The 20340-nt window shown below is 42.4% G+C and overlaps 6 protein-coding genes across 6 annotated transcripts; 2 read left to right on the forward strand and 4 right to left on the reverse strand.

Annotated features, from left to right (window-relative positions):
- Window positions 1-535: 535 nt before the first annotated feature.
- Window positions 536-1423, forward strand: TDEL0G04960 (uncharacterized protein; the record flags this gene model as incomplete). Its single annotated transcript, XM_003683026.1, has 1 exon — window positions 536-1423. A coding segment is annotated over one exon (888 nt), but the record flags the coding sequence as incomplete, so codon positions are not given.
- A 250-nt stretch (window positions 1424-1673) lies between these two features.
- TDEL0G04970 (uncharacterized protein) lies at window positions 1674-2819 on the reverse strand (the record flags this gene model as incomplete). The annotated part of the gene is made up of 1 exon (XM_003683027.1): window positions 1674-2819. One exon carries the CDS (start codon window positions 2817-2819, stop codon window positions 1674-1676), a length of 1146 nt encoding a protein of 381 aa, XP_003683075.1.
- A 5519-nt stretch (window positions 2820-8338) lies between these two features.
- Window positions 8339-8785, reverse strand: TDEL0G04980 (uncharacterized protein; the record flags this gene model as incomplete). The annotated part of the gene is made up of 1 exon (XM_003683028.1): window positions 8339-8785. One exon carries the CDS (start codon window positions 8783-8785, stop codon window positions 8339-8341), a length of 447 nt encoding a protein of 148 aa, XP_003683076.1.
- Window positions 8786-10718: 1933 nt separating this feature from the next.
- Window positions 10719-13169, reverse strand: TDEL0G04990 (uncharacterized protein; the record flags this gene model as incomplete). The annotated part of the gene is made up of 1 exon (XM_003683029.1): window positions 10719-13169. The coding sequence occupies one exon, from the start codon at window positions 13167-13169 to the stop codon at window positions 10719-10721; it is 2451 nt and encodes an 816-aa protein (XP_003683077.1).
- Window positions 13170-14400: 1231 nt separating this feature from the next.
- TDEL0G05000 (uncharacterized protein) lies at window positions 14401-14961 on the forward strand (the record flags this gene model as incomplete). The annotated part of the gene is made up of 1 exon (XM_003683030.1): window positions 14401-14961. The coding sequence occupies one exon, from the start codon at window positions 14401-14403 to the stop codon at window positions 14959-14961; it is 561 nt and encodes a 186-aa protein (XP_003683078.1).
- A 503-nt stretch (window positions 14962-15464) lies between these two features.
- On the reverse strand, window positions 15465-17171 carry TDEL0G05010 (uncharacterized protein; the record flags this gene model as incomplete). The annotated part of the gene is made up of 1 exon (XM_003683031.1): window positions 15465-17171. The coding sequence occupies one exon, from the start codon at window positions 17169-17171 to the stop codon at window positions 15465-15467; it is 1707 nt and encodes a 568-aa protein (XP_003683079.1).
- Between the last annotated feature and the right edge of the window lie 3169 nt (window positions 17172-20340).

Consider the following 20340-nt stretch of genomic DNA (forward strand, 5'->3'; position numbering starts at 1 on the left):
ATCCAAATGTAGGAGTAATACAGCATTTACGACTACAGCATCACCATCACATCATCGTTCCGTTTATTAGAGTGAGAAACGTTCTAAAAATGTGCTAGTGCTCTTCTAAGGAAAAAGCATTACTGTGCCTTTTAAACTTAATGCACGGAAGGCATTGAAGTATTTATTCCCCCAAACTTGCGTAAAAAAACGGCACTTTATTTGCATCCCTGACGCAAAACTGCGTCTATCTGCAATATTAGTCGTGGGCTTTTCAGCGAACGCTCCTTTAGCGATAAAGTAAACGCAATTTTGTCACGGTGCGCCGAGTCAACTATCAGCTTTGAATGACCAAAGGCATTACATACTACTAGTTAGTCAATTAGCTGATTAGTAATCTGAGTTTCTGGACTGCTTTATCGTTGGCCTCAGAAGTCATGACTGGAAGATCGCAATTCGATATACATTGTAAGGTATAAAAAGCGAGATTATAACAAAGAAAGTATATCAATTATTCATGACTATCAAAACTTCAAGTCACTAAGACAAATAATAATCAAAAAGCAAATGTCAAAGTACGGTTTCGTCGCAGTTGAAAGAGAGGTTAGCAAAGCTCTTAAATGTCCAAAGACACCAAGTGTCCAAATCTGTCATCCCTTTCCCATCTGGTAAGGTTGCTGAGTTTTTCTTGAATTACGCCAAGAAGGAACTTCCTATTGCTACCTTGAACCACTCTCTACGTGTTTTCCAATACTGTGCTGCTATTATCAAGGATCAGTTCCCACAGTGGGAAATTGACCACGAAGTTTTATTGGTCACAGCCCTTCTTCACGATATCGCAACTACTGACAAAAACATTGCTGGCACCAAGCTATCTTTTGAGTTTTACGGTGGATGGATTGCAAGAGAACTAATTTTGAAAGAGACTGCAGGTGACACCGACTATGCCGATGCAGTCTCCGAAGCTATCATTCGTCACCAGGAGTTGAGCACCAGTGGTTCCATCAGTGCTTTGGGGCTAATCTTACAAATTGCCACTACTCTTGACAATGTGGGAGCCAACACCAATTTAACTCACCAAGAAACTATCTATGCTATCAACGCAGCCATTCCAAGAGAGAACTGGGCCTCTTGTTTCTCTAATGTTCTTTTCAAGGAAGTTGCTGAAAAACCTTGGAGTCACTCTACTACACTAGATGTTCCTGAATTCAACAAGACTGTTTTGGGTAACACTGCAAAGTACGAAAATAATGATGCGAAGCGAAGCCCTCTGCGTATTATTATATATTACATATATAAACATAATATACAAGGAAAAACTACTTTTGATTCTCTATTAGGTGTAACTTGGACAGACCAAATTCACTTAACACGCACTTTTCACCCATCTACATTTTCCATAAGGCTATTCATAGCCTATGGGCTGTTCATAGTTTTCTTTTAGCACCTATTTAAATTCTTTCATCAAGTTTAGTTATTATTGCTGATTATCAAGAGCTTTAAGGAAACCTTTTCATTCTTATGTTATTTCTAACTACCTTAGTTCTCAATTTTTATGAAGACTTCGACATAAGGATACTTGTTAAAGAAAGAATTTAAGTTGTTGACACATAAGCAGGAGTCAAAGGTCTTAGTTTATAATGCAGTCTCTTTCACTCTACCACGCAATTTTTTAGAGCACTGTACAATGAATTCTAAACTGCGGCTGCGTTTTGCAAAGCTTGTAATCCTTGGTCAAGATCCTGGATCAAATCATCGACATTTTCACAACCTACCGACAATCTGACTAAGCATGGATCGATCGTGGAATCACTCATAGCTCTCCATTCGATCAGAGACTCAACTCCACCAAGCGACGTTGCATGCTGAAAGTAAACAAGTTTCGTGGGAAGCTTCTTAGCTTGTTCAACACTTTTAAGGATCATCGAAAAGACAGCACCATGGCCACCAGCCAATTGCTTCTGCACGAATTCTTCTTTTTGTAAAGAGGAATGATACAATTGATCCAGCACTTTTGGATACTTGGCGCTATTTTCATGCAGAAAAGTCACAACTTTTAATGCATTCTCTGATTGCTTAGTAACTCTCATCTCAAAGGTTCTCAGGGATCTTAGAAGCAGAAAACTTTCCAGATTGCCCAAGTTCGTTCCAAGGTAAATCCTTTCTTTAATAAGTGCTCTCTGTGTTTCTACATCCTTTACAACTAGGACACCTGCAAGCAGGTCAGAATGTCCTCCAAGATACTTGGTGGCGGAATGCATCACAATGTCGGCGCCGAAGTCCCACGCATTCTGTAAAGGAGGAGGAGCCAAGGTCGAGTCAACCGACAACAAAGCGCCCTTCTTGTGTACTCGTTCTGCAAGGGCCACTATGTTAGTGCAAATGCCAAAAGGGTTAAGGGGTGTTTCCAAATGAACAAGATCGCCTTTCTCTGCGAATTCCTCAATTTGGTCCAACTTGAAGATCTTCAAACCATACTTCTCCTTAATTAGCGAGGCAATGGTTTCGACACCACCGTAAGCATCATCCATGAAAACTCGCTTTGGATTCAGGCGGAACATGAGAGCATGAAATGCCGAACAACCTGAGTTATAAACAGCGGCATGGCCTCCTAAGATACTAGAAAGAATGCTTTGCACCCTGATACTATTGGGATGTGTTTCTCTAGCATAAACTGGCGACTCCTCAATAGCTTCTATAAAATTTTCAAGCTCAGCCTCAGGGATCAAATTGTCATTATCAAATCGGAATGTTGTAGTTACGTTAATTGGAGGAGCAACATCACTCACTCTGTTGTGAATGTCATCAGCATGGATCGAGGTAGTACTTAAGTGAGTCATGGCAACTGGAACTGGGGATTGTACGTATAGTATAGTAGTAGCCTGATGATCGTCTTATTCTTGGCAGATGTTAAAATTGAACCTTTAAGTACTAGCCATTGTCGCTTTAACCTTCCCAGGAAAACCTTATCTTTTAATTTTTTTTCTTTGTTAGTCAAATTTTTGATAGGTGGATGCCAAATCCCACCGTCTCATATCAACAACAACAGATAAGCATTGCAAGGACGGCAAATGATGTTGATGCGCGTACTTTGATATCTAGCTCATTTCGTCAAGGTGGCCGCACTTGTTTTGCACTAAATAGGTTGTGCGTTGAATGATGCTTAGTGTTTGGCAGTATGAGCTGGGCATTCTTTGCTGTATTCTGCATCCCTGTCGAACAGGAGAAGCAGACTACGCAACTGTATATATTATACCAGATTCTAGATGGGACTGATAAGCAAATGAGGTGATCTTAAGCACAGCTACATTGGAAGTTCTTCCAGCAAAGACAATAAAGAGATGCTAGAGGAGTAGTGGAGCAAGAGCATCGGAAAAGTGGCCCATTCAGAGTACAATCCATCGTATGCCAAATAATATAAGGACCCGTCCATCGAATGTTGAAGTCAACGCGTTTCTCTTTATGTCAAGTATCCAAGCAGTTATTTTGATGAACCCACATAGTTGATTAAACAGCTGGTACAGAATAGAAAGCTTCCCTCTGGGGTGGGGGAATCACGGTGGTTAACATAGAAAATAAGTTATCATGCTCACCAAAGTCTACTTCAATTTGAGCGGTTTTCTGACGCCAAGTGTGGTGAGATCCAGGATCTCTTAGTTTGTCGTTCAGCTGTGTTTTCAGCACGAATTCATCGTTGAACATAGTTCGAATCTCATCTTTAATTGGAGAGAGGTCAGTCAGATAAGATGTATATATATGGCTAGCCAAGAGGTTTAAGCAGCTGTGATGATTGCCTGGAATTTCGACAAAGACTTTGTACCTGAAGAGTGTGCATTTTGAAATGTTCAATGGAAAGAACACTTTTGATGTGGTAGAGTCCGCATTGAGCAATAGCGATTGGTGAATCAACCCATTCGAGTGAACTAAGCCCTAGAGTTGAATTCCTTCTGACGCTTGGGAGCGCAGTTTGGTACTGATCATATTATAGGTTGTGGTAAAGCTCTGGTGAGAGGAGGTCCAATTAGCTTCTTTCTAGCTTATCTGTTCACAGGCTCTTGCTGTGGTCATATTGTCCCTCGATGAAATGGCGGGCTTTCACCCTATGGATCGGGGTTTTAGTGGGTTGACCGTACTACTGCTCAATTTTATTGTTTGCATCGCCATAACCTGCAGTGGTGGGCCATACTACGATAGGATTTAGGAATTGGCGTTTGAAATGGTTTTCTGCCCCATTTGGTGAAGGAAACGCAGGTGAATTCCTAGGCTGGTGGGCTTGTGTTCTTCAGTCTATTTTTGGCTTCATTGGATCTGAAATGATTGATAATTTATGGAGAGACTGCTAACCCTCGAAAAATAATCCCTAAGGCTTCTAGGAATGTGATTATTCCAGTTAGTCTGTTTTACATCTCTCGTGTCTTGGTTCCTAGGACTAGCTGTTTCGCCACATAATGCAAGGTTAGTTCATACTCACAGTACTGATGCCAATCATTCTTATCAATCTGTCTTTGCAGCTAATACCTAGTGGGCATAAAAGCTCTACCCAGTTTTGTGAATGCCTTTTTGTTCGTATTCATCTCAAGTTCAGGGTACACGGATATTTATCAAGACGCGATAGCATCAAGCATCTTTTTGCGTCTCAATAAGCTCAAGGTACCGGTGGTTGGATGTGTTTGTGGGTTCGTTACTAGGATATGTAACCATTTTTGGTTACATAACATAACCAGCACCGTGTAAGTCTTTGGTATTCTTGGCTGGTTTTATTTTTTGTCATTCTGATTGCCTACATCAATTATGATTGGGCAATCAAAGAGTATGATATAGGATTGGTTGAGGTTCCATTTCGTATGCCGTTTCAACTTGGTTTACGAAAGAAGCAGATGAGGAATATCTGAGTTTGGGGTAGTAGTATATGGAAAAATGGCTGTTTCAAAACAGTCTTCAACCTTTCCACCAACATGAGTTACATCTACTTAAAGCATTCAGGCCTCATAGCATGAGAAATGTGCTGATCGTGCTTGCCCGACCAGAAAAATTATTGCTCACCAGCTCTTTAAGCTTGCGACAGATACTCTCATAGCCAATGAAGTGACTTTACAGAGCAATTAAAAGAAAATTTCTTCTTTGTGATGCTTCCAAAACCGCATCTGAATACGTGAACAAATGGCCGATGATGTTCATGGGCAAAAGATGCTGCCCCCAAAAGATGCCCTAGTGTTTGTTTACCATGATGCTTTTCGATGCTAGCGATTCTCAAGGGCTAGTTGGAACGAGTGCTTTTTAAGTGGGACTCTGCGTAGCGATGCAACTTCCTGGCGTGCAGCTTTAGTATATTATCCCATCCTCTCCTCGATGTAATGGAATCAAGCTAGTCCATCCAATGGAGCTCTATTTTCTCCAAGCACGGAACATTTTAACTTATTAAGTTGTACTCTTTGTAATCCAAGCTCTTTACAGGCATTTTAATGTCGGAGAGCTCTCAGCACACGACTAAGGGCAATATGTAATATGCGAGCAGATAGAATTACAATTTGACCCGAGAAAAGACTTCAACGGCTTACTCGAGTATGTTATAAAAGCTAGAGTCCGTCGATGCCATCTTTTTCACATGATTATATATTGCGTCAATCACTTGCATCTAGGCTTGAAATTTACTGAAATAAATCACATTAGTCAAAAATTCCATTAATGTTATTCTCTGATCTTTAAAATAGTAAGATCTGTCTGCAAATCTTGCAATGCGTGTCTTCATCATTCAAAGGTTGCCAGTTGCTAGGCGTAAGGCTCATTGTCATTGTTTGATTCTATACCACAAAGATAACCTTCAATCAAATGTTTAATAGATCACACAAATTGCTAAAAGTTTCTACGTAATTATGCTACAATAGCCTCCTAACAGTTTTGAGTATTAGTAGATATAAATAATGGTTATCGTACTACTTTCATGTCGTGACAAGACTCATCATTGGCATTCGAGCCAGAAAGTAACACTGTAAAGACCAGTGAATACGTGAACCTTCGGGTGTCAGAAAGACCTCTCTAGCAATGTACGTCGCTTCCCTGTACCGCGTTCATCAATGGATCCCATTGTTATCGTTCTAAATTGAATCACATATGATACAATACTGGACGCTTTGAACTGCACAGACTGGTCACAATACTCGATATATCTTGTGAAGAGTGACTAGGCCTGTCTCAGAGTTCTGCTGGCCTGTCTTTGCTCTTCGCCCTTCGTCGTTTATTGCTTACTATACAGCATTATGGCTTTTGATTTCATCGCGAAGTAAAATCGCGATGAAATCCACAGAGAGTCATTTCGTGATTATCGAGAGGGTCTTTAGTGAGAGGCGACATGATGGCCCTCAGGCCAAGTTACGACCCATTGACATCTTCCTTAGGAGCAGGTCATTCCACTCTATCACATTGCCACACTTATTAATTAGTGTAACCCAACTCCGTCCATTGTTTCAGCCAACATGCTTTCACAGCGACCAGGCAGGCTGAGTTATAATCCCCGATTTTCAGTTAAGCAATGGCAGAGAGAGGCTACAAACTTACTGATGGGATTAGCCAATGTTCTCTATTGCTATCATCTCTGTCGTCTGGTACTTACTGATCCGAGCCGTGTCAATCCATTGTTAATTCATTCACACCAAACGCAGGACAGGAAGTAAGAAAGAGTAGCTTTCAAAAGATTTTGGTGGCTTTGTTTGAGCTACTAATTGTCAAAACTAGACTTCAGCATCTTGGCGTGACAAATACTGGGTCACAACCGCCAGAACATTATATGTTGTTGAATCCAAGAGCTTTTGCGACTGTTCATCGTTTTTATTCACTTTTTGGCCAGTTCAATCAGCTATTAACCGATATCACCAGTGTACAACTTTACATGCCTAGCACCTTTGCTTGCTAAGTAAGCTGTTCGATGGCGGCCGCCTGTTTACGTTCAGATTATTGGTACCTACGCAGGCCAAACTGCTGAGCCACCGCCCAATTTATTCTCGATCCCTGACCTTCGACTATATTGCTGGGGTTTAGACGTTCTCCACCTGTTCTTGATGTATTCTCATCAAATAGTTTCCTCCAAGCTTGATAGTACTTAGACTAAAGCCTGAAGCTCCCTTTCTCAACTTTTTTTATACATTCGAAAGGAATTTTCATTAGTAGTTGGGTCTATAATTTACTGTGCTATCATAAGCACCACGACCAGATCCTTTTCACAAGCTATTTACGGTAGAACCTCACACAAAAGACCTCTTAGTCCCCTAATTCAACCATTGCCGAAGAACTATACTCTTTGGCCACTAATTCGAAGTTTCAGCAACCTGAAAGTGAAATTTGGATTGCAACAGAGAGCAAACAGGCTCCTGGCTCCGCGGTCAGTATTGATCATTGTTGTTTACTTTTCTACCTCTATCTTTAACTTTGTGTGCTAATTTTCATCTTGTATGCGCCAAAGAATATTAGTTCAGCGAACTAAACATGATTTAAGGCGAAACGAGTCCAAAAACACTTAAAAGACACTACATCTCTCTTAAATACTACATACGCATCCCTCGAAAAGCGTTTGATCGCAATCCTGGGATATTAAAAGCCAATTGGGCAGTGGTACCGTCTAAAAGCGCCCTTTCATTCACAATAGCTATGTACGCTTGACTTTGCTTTGCATCTTGGCAAATTATACTTCAAATAAAAGCCTCTTACAGTTTACAGAAACCCATAATTCTTCGCTAGGTATCCATTACATTCTTTGAGATTTTGATCCTCTTTTCTAGTGGCTGTCATCAACAAGAGTTTGAAGCGGCATATCTAGCGAGTAGAGACATTCTTCTTATTAGTCATATGATCGGAATAATCTCAAAGTTGATAGCGCGTCTAAATAGATAATCAGGTTTCCTCAATTGGCATTACTGCTACCCTTTTCTTTGTCTAAGACCAAGGTTGTCGGTATACCTGTCCAGCAAAAGAGCTGACCTAAACACTGGGACATCATACAGGGCTCGGTTAGCTTCTTGAAGAGCTTGACTCTCTGCAGTACTGTTTTTTAGGTGATCAAACTGTGAAGAACCGGCCCAAGTGCAAACTACTCGCACCTAGTCATCTCTTCATCACAATCTGCTCAGTGCAACTACACCTAACAACCAATTACATGGCATTCTGGACCCGTCAGTAGTACTTTCCTTGTCGTTACGCCCTTCATCCAAGGAAAAATGAATTTGAATTGAAATAGATTTTCGCTCTTCGCTCCTGATAAAAAAAGTTTAACGAACTATAAATCTTCTATACAACATTTGAAGGTGTTGAAATGAGAAGCTGAGGAATGGTGAAAAGGGGAAGATACGAACTGATCGACTCAAGGATACTAAACACTTAACGACTCCATCTCCTGATGAATTGCAAAGCAAAGCATGAAGAGGGGAATAGGTTGACCATCAGCCATGACCACTTCTATCATCTGCAACTTCATCCAGTGAGGGATCAGCCGGATATCTTTGACCTGTTCAACGAGAGAGCTAATCCTGGATTTCAGCCGTTCATTGAAGAACATACCGAGGACCATTGATAGATACATGTCCCATGAGGGCTGAAAGATGCGCTCCACCTTCCTAATCTTCCAGCTCAGGTATAGCCTCCTGCTATGCAGATGTCCACCGTAGTATTGGTTCTGCACGTAGTGAGGCCCATGGAAGATGGCGTTACTAGTTTTACGTAACCGAGTAAATGTGCCATGGTCTTTGATCAAAGAAGCGAATCTGGTCTTCCAGGTTGAATAAGTACAGACATAAGTCGTTATGGTCGAAAATTCCATCTATATTATTGTCTAGTCTCCAAGGTGGTCAGAGTTATCTGCGCAGTATGCGGCGGTTTTCCAGTTCCACAGTATCTGGACATTAAGCTCATCGTTTTGTGTATATACAAGGATAATCCTGTTTGCCTCCGGCTCGCCCTTGAGTTCAGGTTTGAAAGTTATGATCAGCTTCAGTGACTCTATCGGTGTAATTTTGGCGGTCATTCTGTCGGAGTCAACATGAAACCGACCTTGCGCGACCTCCGGTAATGTAATCCCCAGTTACCACATGTCGCAGGCGATACTGTAGAGCTGTCCTGAGATTCTCTCCGGTGCCATGTGAAAGGATGTCCCGGTGAAGGTTGTGGCTAAATAATTAACTGATTCACCACTTACAACAAAAACGCACAGTTTCACCTGGCCCTTGTTGATGAGAAGAATGTTTTGGGGCTTCATATCGCGATCATGCTATTCCTCTCATGCAGGTAGGAAAGGCATCGAAGGACCACCTCAGCCATCTTTCCCAAGAACTTTCTCACTTATTCTTCTGCCTCGGCATATAGGATTCCGTGCAACTGCCGGGTGTGACGTTTTTTGATGAATCACACATTCCGCTATACTACTGAGTTTTATGATAGCATTCATCGGCCTGTTCTGGGTTTTCATGTAGAGTAAAAGCTGTATATGCTTATCATCAGTAGTCTTTTGTAGGGCGAAAACATTGCCCCACCGATCCAAAAAGCGGCAAATGACTGATGCATTCATTATCTTTCTACGGACGATATATTTCCGCTGCTCCTCGGTCGTTTTGTTTTTGAGGGTTGAGTCTCTGTTAAATGGGCTTTGTATCTAATCTAGCAACGTTGCGCATGGAAACAGAACTCATTATTTCCTTTTATGGCAATTCAAAAAACTCTCTCTAGTTATTTCTTTTGTAAGAGCACCTTACAGAACATGCCCCAATCAAGCAATCGAGCCCCAAGGGTAGCTGCTGAATGCATCCTAGCTCTGCTCTCTTATTGAGTGCCTTTGGGAGCTTCTCGATTGCCAGTGGTCTAGTGATTTTCCAAAACTTACCTGGCGTTCTTTGGGTCCTTGCGCTATCTATTATCATAAAAGATTATCTTCAAAATACCGAGTGAGTCAAGTGGTCTAGGAGATATGGTGTGACTTCATCTGCGCGGATGGGAAAGATTCCCGGCCGACCTGCGTCGGGTTTCTCCCCGTTCGGTTGACGTTTTCCATCACGCTTACATTTCTCGTAAATTTGCTGGACAATGCTCAGCTGAGAGAAAATGCATAACAACGCTGCGAGAAAAGCTAATGCAGGGCTTTCCTGGGCCTTTGGCCGATATGCACTTGCAAATTACGTTTTTTTTTTTGTATATATTTGGGCCTTTCCACACCTGTACTTTTTAAGAACGCCGTGGCGGCCTTTTGCAAACGAATTAAACAATATGTGATGGTGCAAGAATCTTGGTAAAACGCTGGTTTCATCCTAAGAATCCCCTCCATTGCCTATCACCACTCTCACGAGGCAACTTGTTTATTATTAAACGAACTGGCCAGGCTAATGTCTATCGATCATCCCCCTCTTAGTCATGCGAGTATAGACCGTGCTTTCTACAATGGAGCGTGCTGGGATGTTGCGTCCACCATTTGTAGTAATGCTAATGCTATTACTCAAGGTACAGGTAAGAACAGCTTACCAATAATGGAAAAAACCTCATTATAAGTCTCACTGGTCGTGTTTCTCCAATCACTAACCATAGTGCTCTCTAGTCCTGTGCTTGTATTCTCAATCACTTTGCAGCATTATACATATATGCACGAGCGGATTGTTTATATCACATACCAGAGCTTGTGAACTGCCCTAACGAGATCTGTTGACTAGTAGATAGACAAATTTTGATGTATTACATAAGATAATGTAAGCAGTTACTTGACATAAAGCTTAAACAAAAACTAGAGGCAATGCTAACAGCAAGTAATTGATGACTCTAGAGGAGGCTTCACCAACATAAGAACTAATTAGTACCGAGCTTCCAACAGTAGCTGGGCTTCCAGTACTGTAAGAAGTCTGCTCTTCGACGATGGAGGTCACAGTCGAGGGACTGAAGGTTTGGGTATCATGCGTTTCAGCTGAAGGAGCAGTGGTCTTAGAACCTGTCTCCTGAGTTGCCTCGGTGGTGATTGTAGGTTTGTAACTGGGGGCGACAGTGGACGTGGTAGCTTGCTCACTTGGGGTGCCAGCAGGCTTTATCGTTCTCTGGGTCTTGCCGCTGTCAGGAATAACCAATGGGGCGGTGGTAGTGGCGCTTTCCACTGGGCCAGTTGGAGCAGGTTCAGAATTGCCGCTCTCAGGAACACCTGTTGGGGCGGTGGTAGTGGCGCTTTCCACTGGGCCAGTTGGAGCAGGTTCAGAATTGCCGCTCTCAGGAACACCTGTTGGGGCGGTGGTGGTGGCGCTTTCCACTGGGCCAGTTGAGGCAGGTTCAAAACTACCGCTTCTGTCATTTTCTGGTACGGTGTTGTCCGCGGTACTAGTCACAACTTCGGAAGTTGGTGTAATAGTAGGGAATGACGTGGAAGAAACATCACTTTCAGGACAAGTCGTCGTGTATACCGTGGCGACGCCGTTGGATGTGGTGGTTACAGTAGTCCAAGCCCAAGACTTGGACATCGACTCGCTGTCCGGGCAGGTGGTGGTGTAAATGGTGGTCAAACCATTAGATGTTGTAGTGACCGTAATTTCCCCCCCTCCAGATGACAAAGTAGTTGAGGAGGTCTCTGACTTAATTGGGGAAGTAGTGGTCGAGTTAGTGTAGCCAAAATGTGGAGTCTCGACGTGGTAGATCGTCTCTGGGGTGGTAGAGCCGTCGGTGCCCACGGTCTTGGTGGTCTCGGTAGAGAAAGTCGACGTGAAGGTACCGGTCCATGGGGTGTAGGTTGTGGAAACAATACCGGTCGTTGGAGTCTCGACGTGGTAGATCGTCTCTGGGGTGGTAGAGCCGTCGGTGCCCACGGTCTTGGTGGTCTCGGTAGAGAAAGTCGACGTGAAGGTACCGGTCCATGGTGTGTAGGTGGTGGAAGCACCGTGGGCTTCAGGAGTCTCGACATAGATCGTGCTGATTGTGTTCACACCGTTAGAGCCCTTGATAGTGCTCGTCGAAGTGGCGTAGGTCGAAGTGTATGTACCAGTCCATGGTGTGTAGGTGGTGGAAGCACCGTGGGCTTCAGGAGTCTCGACATAGTAGATCGTGCTGATTGTGTTCACACCGTTAGAGCCCTTGATAGTGCTCGTCGAAGTGGCGTAGGTCGAAGTGTATGTACCAGTCCATGGTGTGTAGGTGGTGGAAGCACCGTGGGCCTCAGGAGTCTCGACATGATAAATAATTTCCGGTGTAGTTAGACTGTCGCTCCCGAGGGTCACTGTTGTCTCAGTGGTATAGGTTGTCGTGTAAGAACCAGTCCAGGCCGTAGTGGTTGTTTGTGTCACAGGTGGAATAGGTGTTTCGACGACAATCACGTTACCTGTAGTAACTTTCCCTTGCGTATTGGTGTAAGTCGAAACTGTAGTGTAGGTAGAAGTGTACTGCTTTGGCCAACCAGTGGTCGAGGTGGTTGGTGGGACGTCACACTTTTGCTTGTTCTCTAGATCGCCACCACTGAACACGAAGTCAGACCAGTCCGAATGATCGACTCCGTCGGCGTCAATGATAGTCAGATCTAAAGCACCCAGGTTATCTCTGTTCACATAAAAAACTCTGATGGGATAGTATACACCTCCAACGAGGTCGACCGATACCTTCTGAGTGGTTTGCGTAGAGAACCACTGAGCACGAAGGACAAAACCACCGGGATACGTCACGGTACTGTCTCTTTGACAACATTCAAAAGCATTTCCTGAACCCAAATTGATGTAGACAAGATCATCAACGTATCTCAAGTTGAACTTATAGGTTCCGGTCTTTGGAGCCTTGAAGTACCCAGTGATAAGCATACTGAAATTTGTAGTGGCAAATTGTTTGTCAATCTTGTAGTTGGATGGCAGTTGTCCAATATTTGGAAGACAGGCTTTGTTGAAAGTGGTGGAAAATTTTAGGTTGGTAACTCCATCGGATTTGGCAATCAGCCCATTACCCAAAGTTTTGTAACCACCCTCGAACAAGAAACTATCCTGACCATATGCTGGATTGTAACAGACGCCACCACTGGGATTGCCCCCAGGGTAGGGTAGAGGATAGTCATAGAGCTCGACCTGAAAACCAGGTGAAAGATTTTGAGGAGAACAGCCCAAAATAGCACCGGTATCTACGTTTGCAGCTTGCAGCAGAGGCACAAAACAGCCAAACAGAAAAAACGTAAAAGGAAACCACATGCTGAATGGGTTTGCCCTTAACATAAACGTTGTCACTCGATCACAACGAAGGGAAGATGTGTTGTTGTTTCCAAAGTGTCTGCTACTTATACCCAATTCGAGGTGTTTTTCAGCTACTGTGTGTTGATGGAAGTCACAGGGCTTAATCCGAAGCTTCGCAATCTCTTGTCGCGTAGCCTTGGTGTCTTCTACCGCGTTTTCTTCCCGTTAAACAGCCCAAGAAATCCACAATCGGTAATTCTAGCCACTACCAAAATGGGATTCTCAACTATTGTTGCACAAGAAAGAGTGCGACCTCATGTTTACAATTTTTCTTTGGGAGGTGTAGGCCCGAGAAGTAACACAGAGCAGGTAGCGATTGTACGGTGTTTTCTTTAAAGAAGGCAACATATGTTATCTTCGCTCCCTTCGAAGATAATTTCCAAGGGTGGACATTTTGAGAGCAACGGAAGATCCCTTTTGAGAAAAGCACAGAAACAAGAAAAGGCATCAGAGAGCTCCAGATAGGAAACTCGATACGAATTGAGATGTTTTTGGAAGTACAGTCTTTTTTCCGCCGACCAAAAGCAGACAGCAGACTTCCTTTGAGTCGTTACTATCCCCTCTAACTGCTAGAGGAAATTTTCTTTTCCTAGTCAATGTTCTTTTTCCTTTTTAATCACTGTCCTACTTCCAATTGCTCTTTCAACTCAAGGACGCCAGTGAATTGTCTATAGAATAGCATTCTGGACTTAAAGAGTAACTTCTCTAAAAGATAGTTCCTCAGGTCTACTCGATTGAGCAAACTCAACCATACGCTACCTACCTATTATGACAAACTTGGCATGCGCGATGGTTTGGGGTGGACAAATACAAATCCACGTACCACAAAATCGTTGCTTGTCGCAGAACTATTTCGAGTGTAAGTCTGGTCTCAACTCGCGGGTCACCTCTGCATTATCTTCTTTGCATTGCGGACAAAAGACAGTGACCCCTCGAGATATTGTTTGCTAGCGGAATCATCTTGGTGTTGTTCGTCTACAACGAAGCAAGAACAAGCGCAAGAGCAATTATTCCTTTGGAACTAGTGAGAAGTTCATTCAGTTTTGTTGTCCTGACCATTAGTATTCTCGTCGGATTTGCCAGTTATGCATATCTCTTCACACTTCCCTTATTCTTCCAAATTGTATTGGGAGATTCAACAGCTAAGGCTGGGCTGCGTTTGACCATACCTTCATTGTTTACTCCAGTCGGTGGTTTGATAACAGGTATCTGCATGAGTAGATATAACTGCCTACAAATTCTGCTGTACGCTGGCGTTTTCTTGATGGCTTTAGGGAACTTCCTCTTCCTGTTTATTGAGAAAGGCTCTCCAAATTGGCTGGTAGGCTTGTTTTTGATACCAGCTAATTTAGGACAAGGTATAACTTTCCCCGCAACGTTATTCACATTCATTTTTGCATTCCCCAAGAGTCGTCAAGCGACAGCAACTTCTACTCTATACCTATTCAGAAGTATTGGTTCCGTATGGGGTGTCGCTATGTCGACAGGCGTCATTCAACTTTATTTTGGCAAGAGCTTGCGTTCAAATCTCAAGGATCTATTAGACGAAGATAAGATAAACGAACTGGTTACCAAGATAACTTCGAACTCATCTTACATTGAAAAGCTTCACGGTGAGTTAAAAGATGTCGTGATTGATGTTTTGATTCTAGCACGAAAAAAGACTCACTTGCTATCAACGATTCTTTCTTTACTAGCGCTGGCTTTCTGCGTAATCAAGGAGTTCTTGAAGAAGCCCAAAATCAAAGAAGAAGGGACTTATTGCGAACGGTAGACGCTAAAACTACTCTCTAGCGTTAAAGAAGCTACCATGTAATTAAATCTTTGACTCATTACTCATCTGAGACTTCGATACTTATACATTAGTCGAAAACTTGATGTGAGTTCTAAACTTCATAGCATGAGGCATTGAAACTTTTATAGATTTTGACACTGCCTATTATCATTTTATGTAACACGACTAGTTCAAACCGACATTACACCAATTAGCCTCAATGCATTCTTTTGATTCTACAACAGAGGTTATTCAACATCGCAGCAAATTTACGATAGCCGACACCGAGGTAAACACACATGGGCGTTAGAACGCACTAATGCATGAAGGGACCTGATCCACCATGGCGAACCTGGCCCGTCGACCATATCTAAAATAAATGAAATGCAAGATTTATCCATTTATTCGAACAAAGAGGTCTCGCGTAACTCTATCCATCTTACTGAGTGTAGGAGAATATTATTGAAATACATATAATCGAGATCGCTGTTGATTCATTTATACTAGTGAGTGAACCTGAAATCTAGTCTTTTATTGCCGATATCAATTGTGCTCAATCTGTACTTTTCTTGCTCCTCTAGTGTCATTTTGTTCCAAACAGCGTCTCTCTGTTTGTTTCTGTATTTATAATAAAGCTTGGCAACTAGACATGCACCTACAGCGCCAAAAGCTATGCCTATCAACTGAGTGTTACCGCGATGATATAGCGGCTTGTCGTCGTCGCGGTATATATTGGCGGCAATGATATTTGCTGTCTGTGAGAACATGTTAACCAAAGCTGCTGACACAGCACGCGAACGAACAGAGTTTGAATTTGCCGAGCACCAACTGATGCTTAAAGCCCATATAGAAGGTTGGGAAAGGAGTGCCGTCAGAATCGCGTAAGTTCCCCAAACATCAACTTGGGAGCCTGGCCAATATCTTAAAGGAATTAAGCAAGCAAGAATCCAAATTGATGAGCTCATGCATAAAAATGCACGATCATTGATTTTCTCAGAAAAATATCCCATTGCTACCATCGATATCGTACTGAAGACATCGTAAGGTATTGTGAGGGCATTGGTCTTGTAAGTGGAAAATCCCAGTTTTCTAAGCGTCAAAGTCATATAGTTCTTCAGTGGAGTAGCTCCGATATCAGTGAACAACCTCACGATATAGATTGGCAATAAATCATAATCTGTGAGACTCATCCACAGCTCTTTCAATGAGACAGGCTGCCTATTATTCATGTCGCCTTTGTTCGGATCATCCCTTAAAACTCTATTAACAACAATTTTCTCTTCCCTATCAGTGTACCAACCTTCCTTTCTAAACCAAGATTTGGTTTGGGCAGCAGATGCTGGCATCTTGAAGAAGGAAATCACGCCAACGGCGAAAGTAAAAATTCCTTCAATCAAGAATAACCACCTAAAAGATTGATCCATCAACCCACCAGTTTTTATTTTCAATAGTGCAAAGGATAAAAGTGATGACCAAACGGAAGTCATTGGATTGGCAATATAAAAAAGCGAAAGCCTGAAAGGAAGCTCTTTAGACGTAAAGAAATAACTCATCCATAAACAGACATCACAGATGAAGCCACCTTGCAACGCGCCCAATAATCCTCTCGTAGCCAAGAAACCAGCTCGAGTAGTCATTGCAGCCTGACACATTGAAACCGCACTCCACAAACATAATTGGGTAGGAATCCAGATATCAGCCCCAAGCTTTTTTGATATCAACTGAGATGGCAATTCAGAAGCTAAAAAGCAAACTAAGTTAATAGTATTCCCTAAGTTATAATCCTCCGTGGTTAAATGTAAATGATCCAGCATGTTAGCGGATAACGCCTGAGAAATGTTGTATCTATCAAAATCCAAAGCAATGAACATAATGAAAGCCCAAAAAGTAACGTACCAGTCGTTTTTCCTCACAACTTTCTTCTCTTCTTCTTCTGTCCATGTTAATTCGGGATCAAACAAATGACGACATTCGTAGTCGGTAGATTCGTAAAGGTCTTTATAATGATCGGCAATTTGAGGATCCTTGAAAACATGATCATCAGTAGATGAAGAACTGAGAGACTCCTCATCACGGTATGTGATGAAGACATCCTTGTCCTTCCCTGTTAGTTCCTGATCATCAACTATAGAAGCCTCTGATGATCTTCTACTCTCTTTTGATGGGATAGAAAGTGCTGGTATAAGCTTAGAGATCAATTTCGAAGCCATCGCGGTGAGTTAGTCAAATGATAGAAATTGAAGCAGAAGTTAACTTTACTCGAGGTATTTGCAAGCCCATGTGTGCACATTTAATAGTTTCCAAAGGAGCTTAAACTCTTTAATTTGAATGCCAAGTATGAAATTGTGGATCCATGAGACTCCGCTATGTCTCCAGACAACGGCACTCTCGGTCTTTTGGCTAGTGCATATTTCACAGTTCTGGTGCCGATAGTATAGTTCTTGTGGTAGGTAGTAACAGCAGGTGGTCACAGATTGGTAGTATGCGTCAGAACCGTGGAAGATTTCACTGGATAATGTTCGATCCAGCGTTTCTCATATCCACTAAAAGACTATTTATTATCTCCCTGTGGCTTCGAAGTAAAAAAGTACAATTCCTGCGCCAAAGTCAAAAAGTAAAGACAAAAACAAGTCCCAACATTGAAATGTAAATGAGAAAAATGAAAACTATGTTTGCCAAGACCTATATGCAGCAATCGGTGGCTCTCTTTTATTCATTCCATTTTTAGCAATAGACTTGAAGCGATTGGTTACGAGCTCTAAGTTCTCTTAGCAGCCTAGGCGGCCATTAGTCAGATCACTCTCCCAAACACTCTGAGATTGTTCTACTGCTTTAACTCAGGAAATCTCACCTCCTTGTGACCCCGCTTGCTCTTTTACGCTGGCTAAACGGCTAAAGGTCGTACGGCTTCATTGACTTCATATAATTGATTTTTAGTGTCGTGCCGGTCAAATGCTTCCGCTCCTCCAATTCTAGGTGAAGGACATGACAGACTTGCCATCACGGGCCTTCGCAACTGGGTCTACTTAGCTGAGTTTTAAACCATTTCCGCACCAACCGAGCGATTCAATGGATTGGTAGTTTTTGCACCATCTGATCCAAAGGCCTCACGGAGGGTAGGAGAATTCATAATTCAATTAATGGACTTTAATATCCCGTTGAGTCTGTTTCTTCAAGGGAATCCTGTCTCGCAAAGAATTTTAATGGATTGATCAGTAGCTTCAACTTCTGTATGACCTCACTTCTTGAATGCGAAGAATTCCAGCAGTCCATTTAGCTATATCAGATGATACTACAAAACCATATGATAGAATAGTCAATAATTTGAATAGCGATCTGTTTTTCCGCACGTTTAGCTTTCTGATGTTTGATATAATTTCTGATGAATTGCGACGTATCGCATACAGTGAGGGAGGATCTGCTATCAATAACAACATCTCACAGGTTACGTTCACTTTCTTCGAAGTGATGATTCATGAATAGAAATAGTAAAGGGCGATTAAAGTAAGCAGCCCAAATGACTTCTACGTATCTAGATTGAAGGAAATGGGAGCGAAACAAATAACATAATAAAAGACATTTGTGGATAGGTAAGAGATATGACATCCTTCAATAACTACAGACGCTCGGAATGAGCAGAGCCAAGTAGCTTAGAAAGAAGCGCTGACAGGCTATCGTAATAAGTCGGGAGTGCCAGCGACGCTAACAAGGCTTGACCGGACTCCCATTACGGAAATGATTGACGTATCACGATGGCAAGTAATCAAAGTTGCAGGTAAGCATCATGTAAATCCTAATATACGACAGCCTTCGCCAGTGTCGAAGTCATGATCATTTAATTTATCCTAGGACAAAGCCTCTTCCATATTCTTGTCAAAAGAGTTCTAGCCAGATAGAATTAACTATGAAAAAATCAGGGAATAAATTCAATGCACTTCATGATGTTAACCACTTATAATACATTATGCTGTTCGGACCGTCACGAACCTGCAAACTCATTTTATCATCAGACTATCGGAAGAAACATATGTCATGAAAGCATAAGCTGATGCGGCTTTCTTCCCATGATAAGATGGCTATGGATTCGCAAAATGAGGAATCATCAAGCCCATGTCGACGAAAGCTGCTTTCCCAATCAAACTATCATGCTCAGACTAAACACAACGTTTAAACTGCCCCCCCACATTAGTGATTTAAGGAATTACTTTCGCCAACGAATTCCATTACATATCGAGAGGGGCGCTTTATCTCGCAAACACTGATTATGTAGTGTAGCGGCCAGTCCTCTCTCATAGCCGATCTAAGAAGATAATTTGAACAAATGCTACCCTTTTGACGTCAGCCACAGTTCAAGCTCATCGAACATTTCGTTTTTTCTCCAGACGTTTTAGAATATTTTTTAAAGTGCTGATAAAATCAGGCCTTCCTTTGGCTAAACGGTACAGTATGCTTTTGCGCAATAAGCTACTGACCCTTTTAGCCATGTCCCAATCTTTGTCAAAAAAAGCTTGACACTAGAGATTAAAGAGAGCGGTGCTGAGGAATCCGCATCGGCATTCGCCTTGGCCACTGGCAGTCAATCGCATTTTTGTGAGTTTATGAACTCTTTCAAACGAGATGGAGCAGCGATGATTTCTACTGATCTAGAATATGATGAGCTTCCTGAAGAGGAAAAAGTGCAATGGTATTTAGCCACTAAACCTAACAGGAAGGTTATAGATCGGAGGCAACTAACAATGATTTCCATTGGAGGCACTTTGAGAACAGGGCTTTTTGTCGGAATTGGGTTGTCTTTGGCTTCTGATCCTGATTTGCTGTTGATAGTCCTTATGCTTGTTAATATGTCGATGTTTGCGTCATCCCAACTGTAGCAGAACTCTCATGTCAGTATCCCGTTTCAGGTTCTTATGCTATTCATGCCAACAGATTCATCGATCTTTCGGTACGTTTCGGCTTGGACATGAATTATCTTTTGATATGGCTTGGGCCTTTCCCCAGCCAACTGGTTAGTTTTTCCCCTCACTTTATCTTATTGGAATAACTGCGTCAATCCAGCGATATTGGTCGCGACTTCCTTTGTATTTGTCATGCTATTAGATCTCTCCGGTGTGAGGGGATTCGCCGAAACGGAATTTTACATGTCTATATTCAAGATGGTATCGCTGTTCGTCTTCAACATCATTGGGATTGTCCTGATGACTGGTGGCGGACCGGGAAATACTGGTTACATTGACACCAGATATTGGCAAGATTCCCGTTCTTTTGCTGCACCAGTTTTAAAGAAGTTTCGCAACACCTTTGTTTCTGCGGCATACTCTTCCAGCGGCAATGAAATGGTGGTTCTCACCAACACGGAAGTAAAAGATATTTCGTCTGTTT

This window comes from Torulaspora delbrueckii, chromosome 7, assembly GCF_000243375.1.
Source record: "Torulaspora delbrueckii CBS 1146 chromosome 7, complete genome".
Lineage (NCBI taxonomy): Eukaryota > Fungi > Ascomycota > Saccharomycetes > Saccharomycetales > Saccharomycetaceae > Torulaspora > Torulaspora delbrueckii.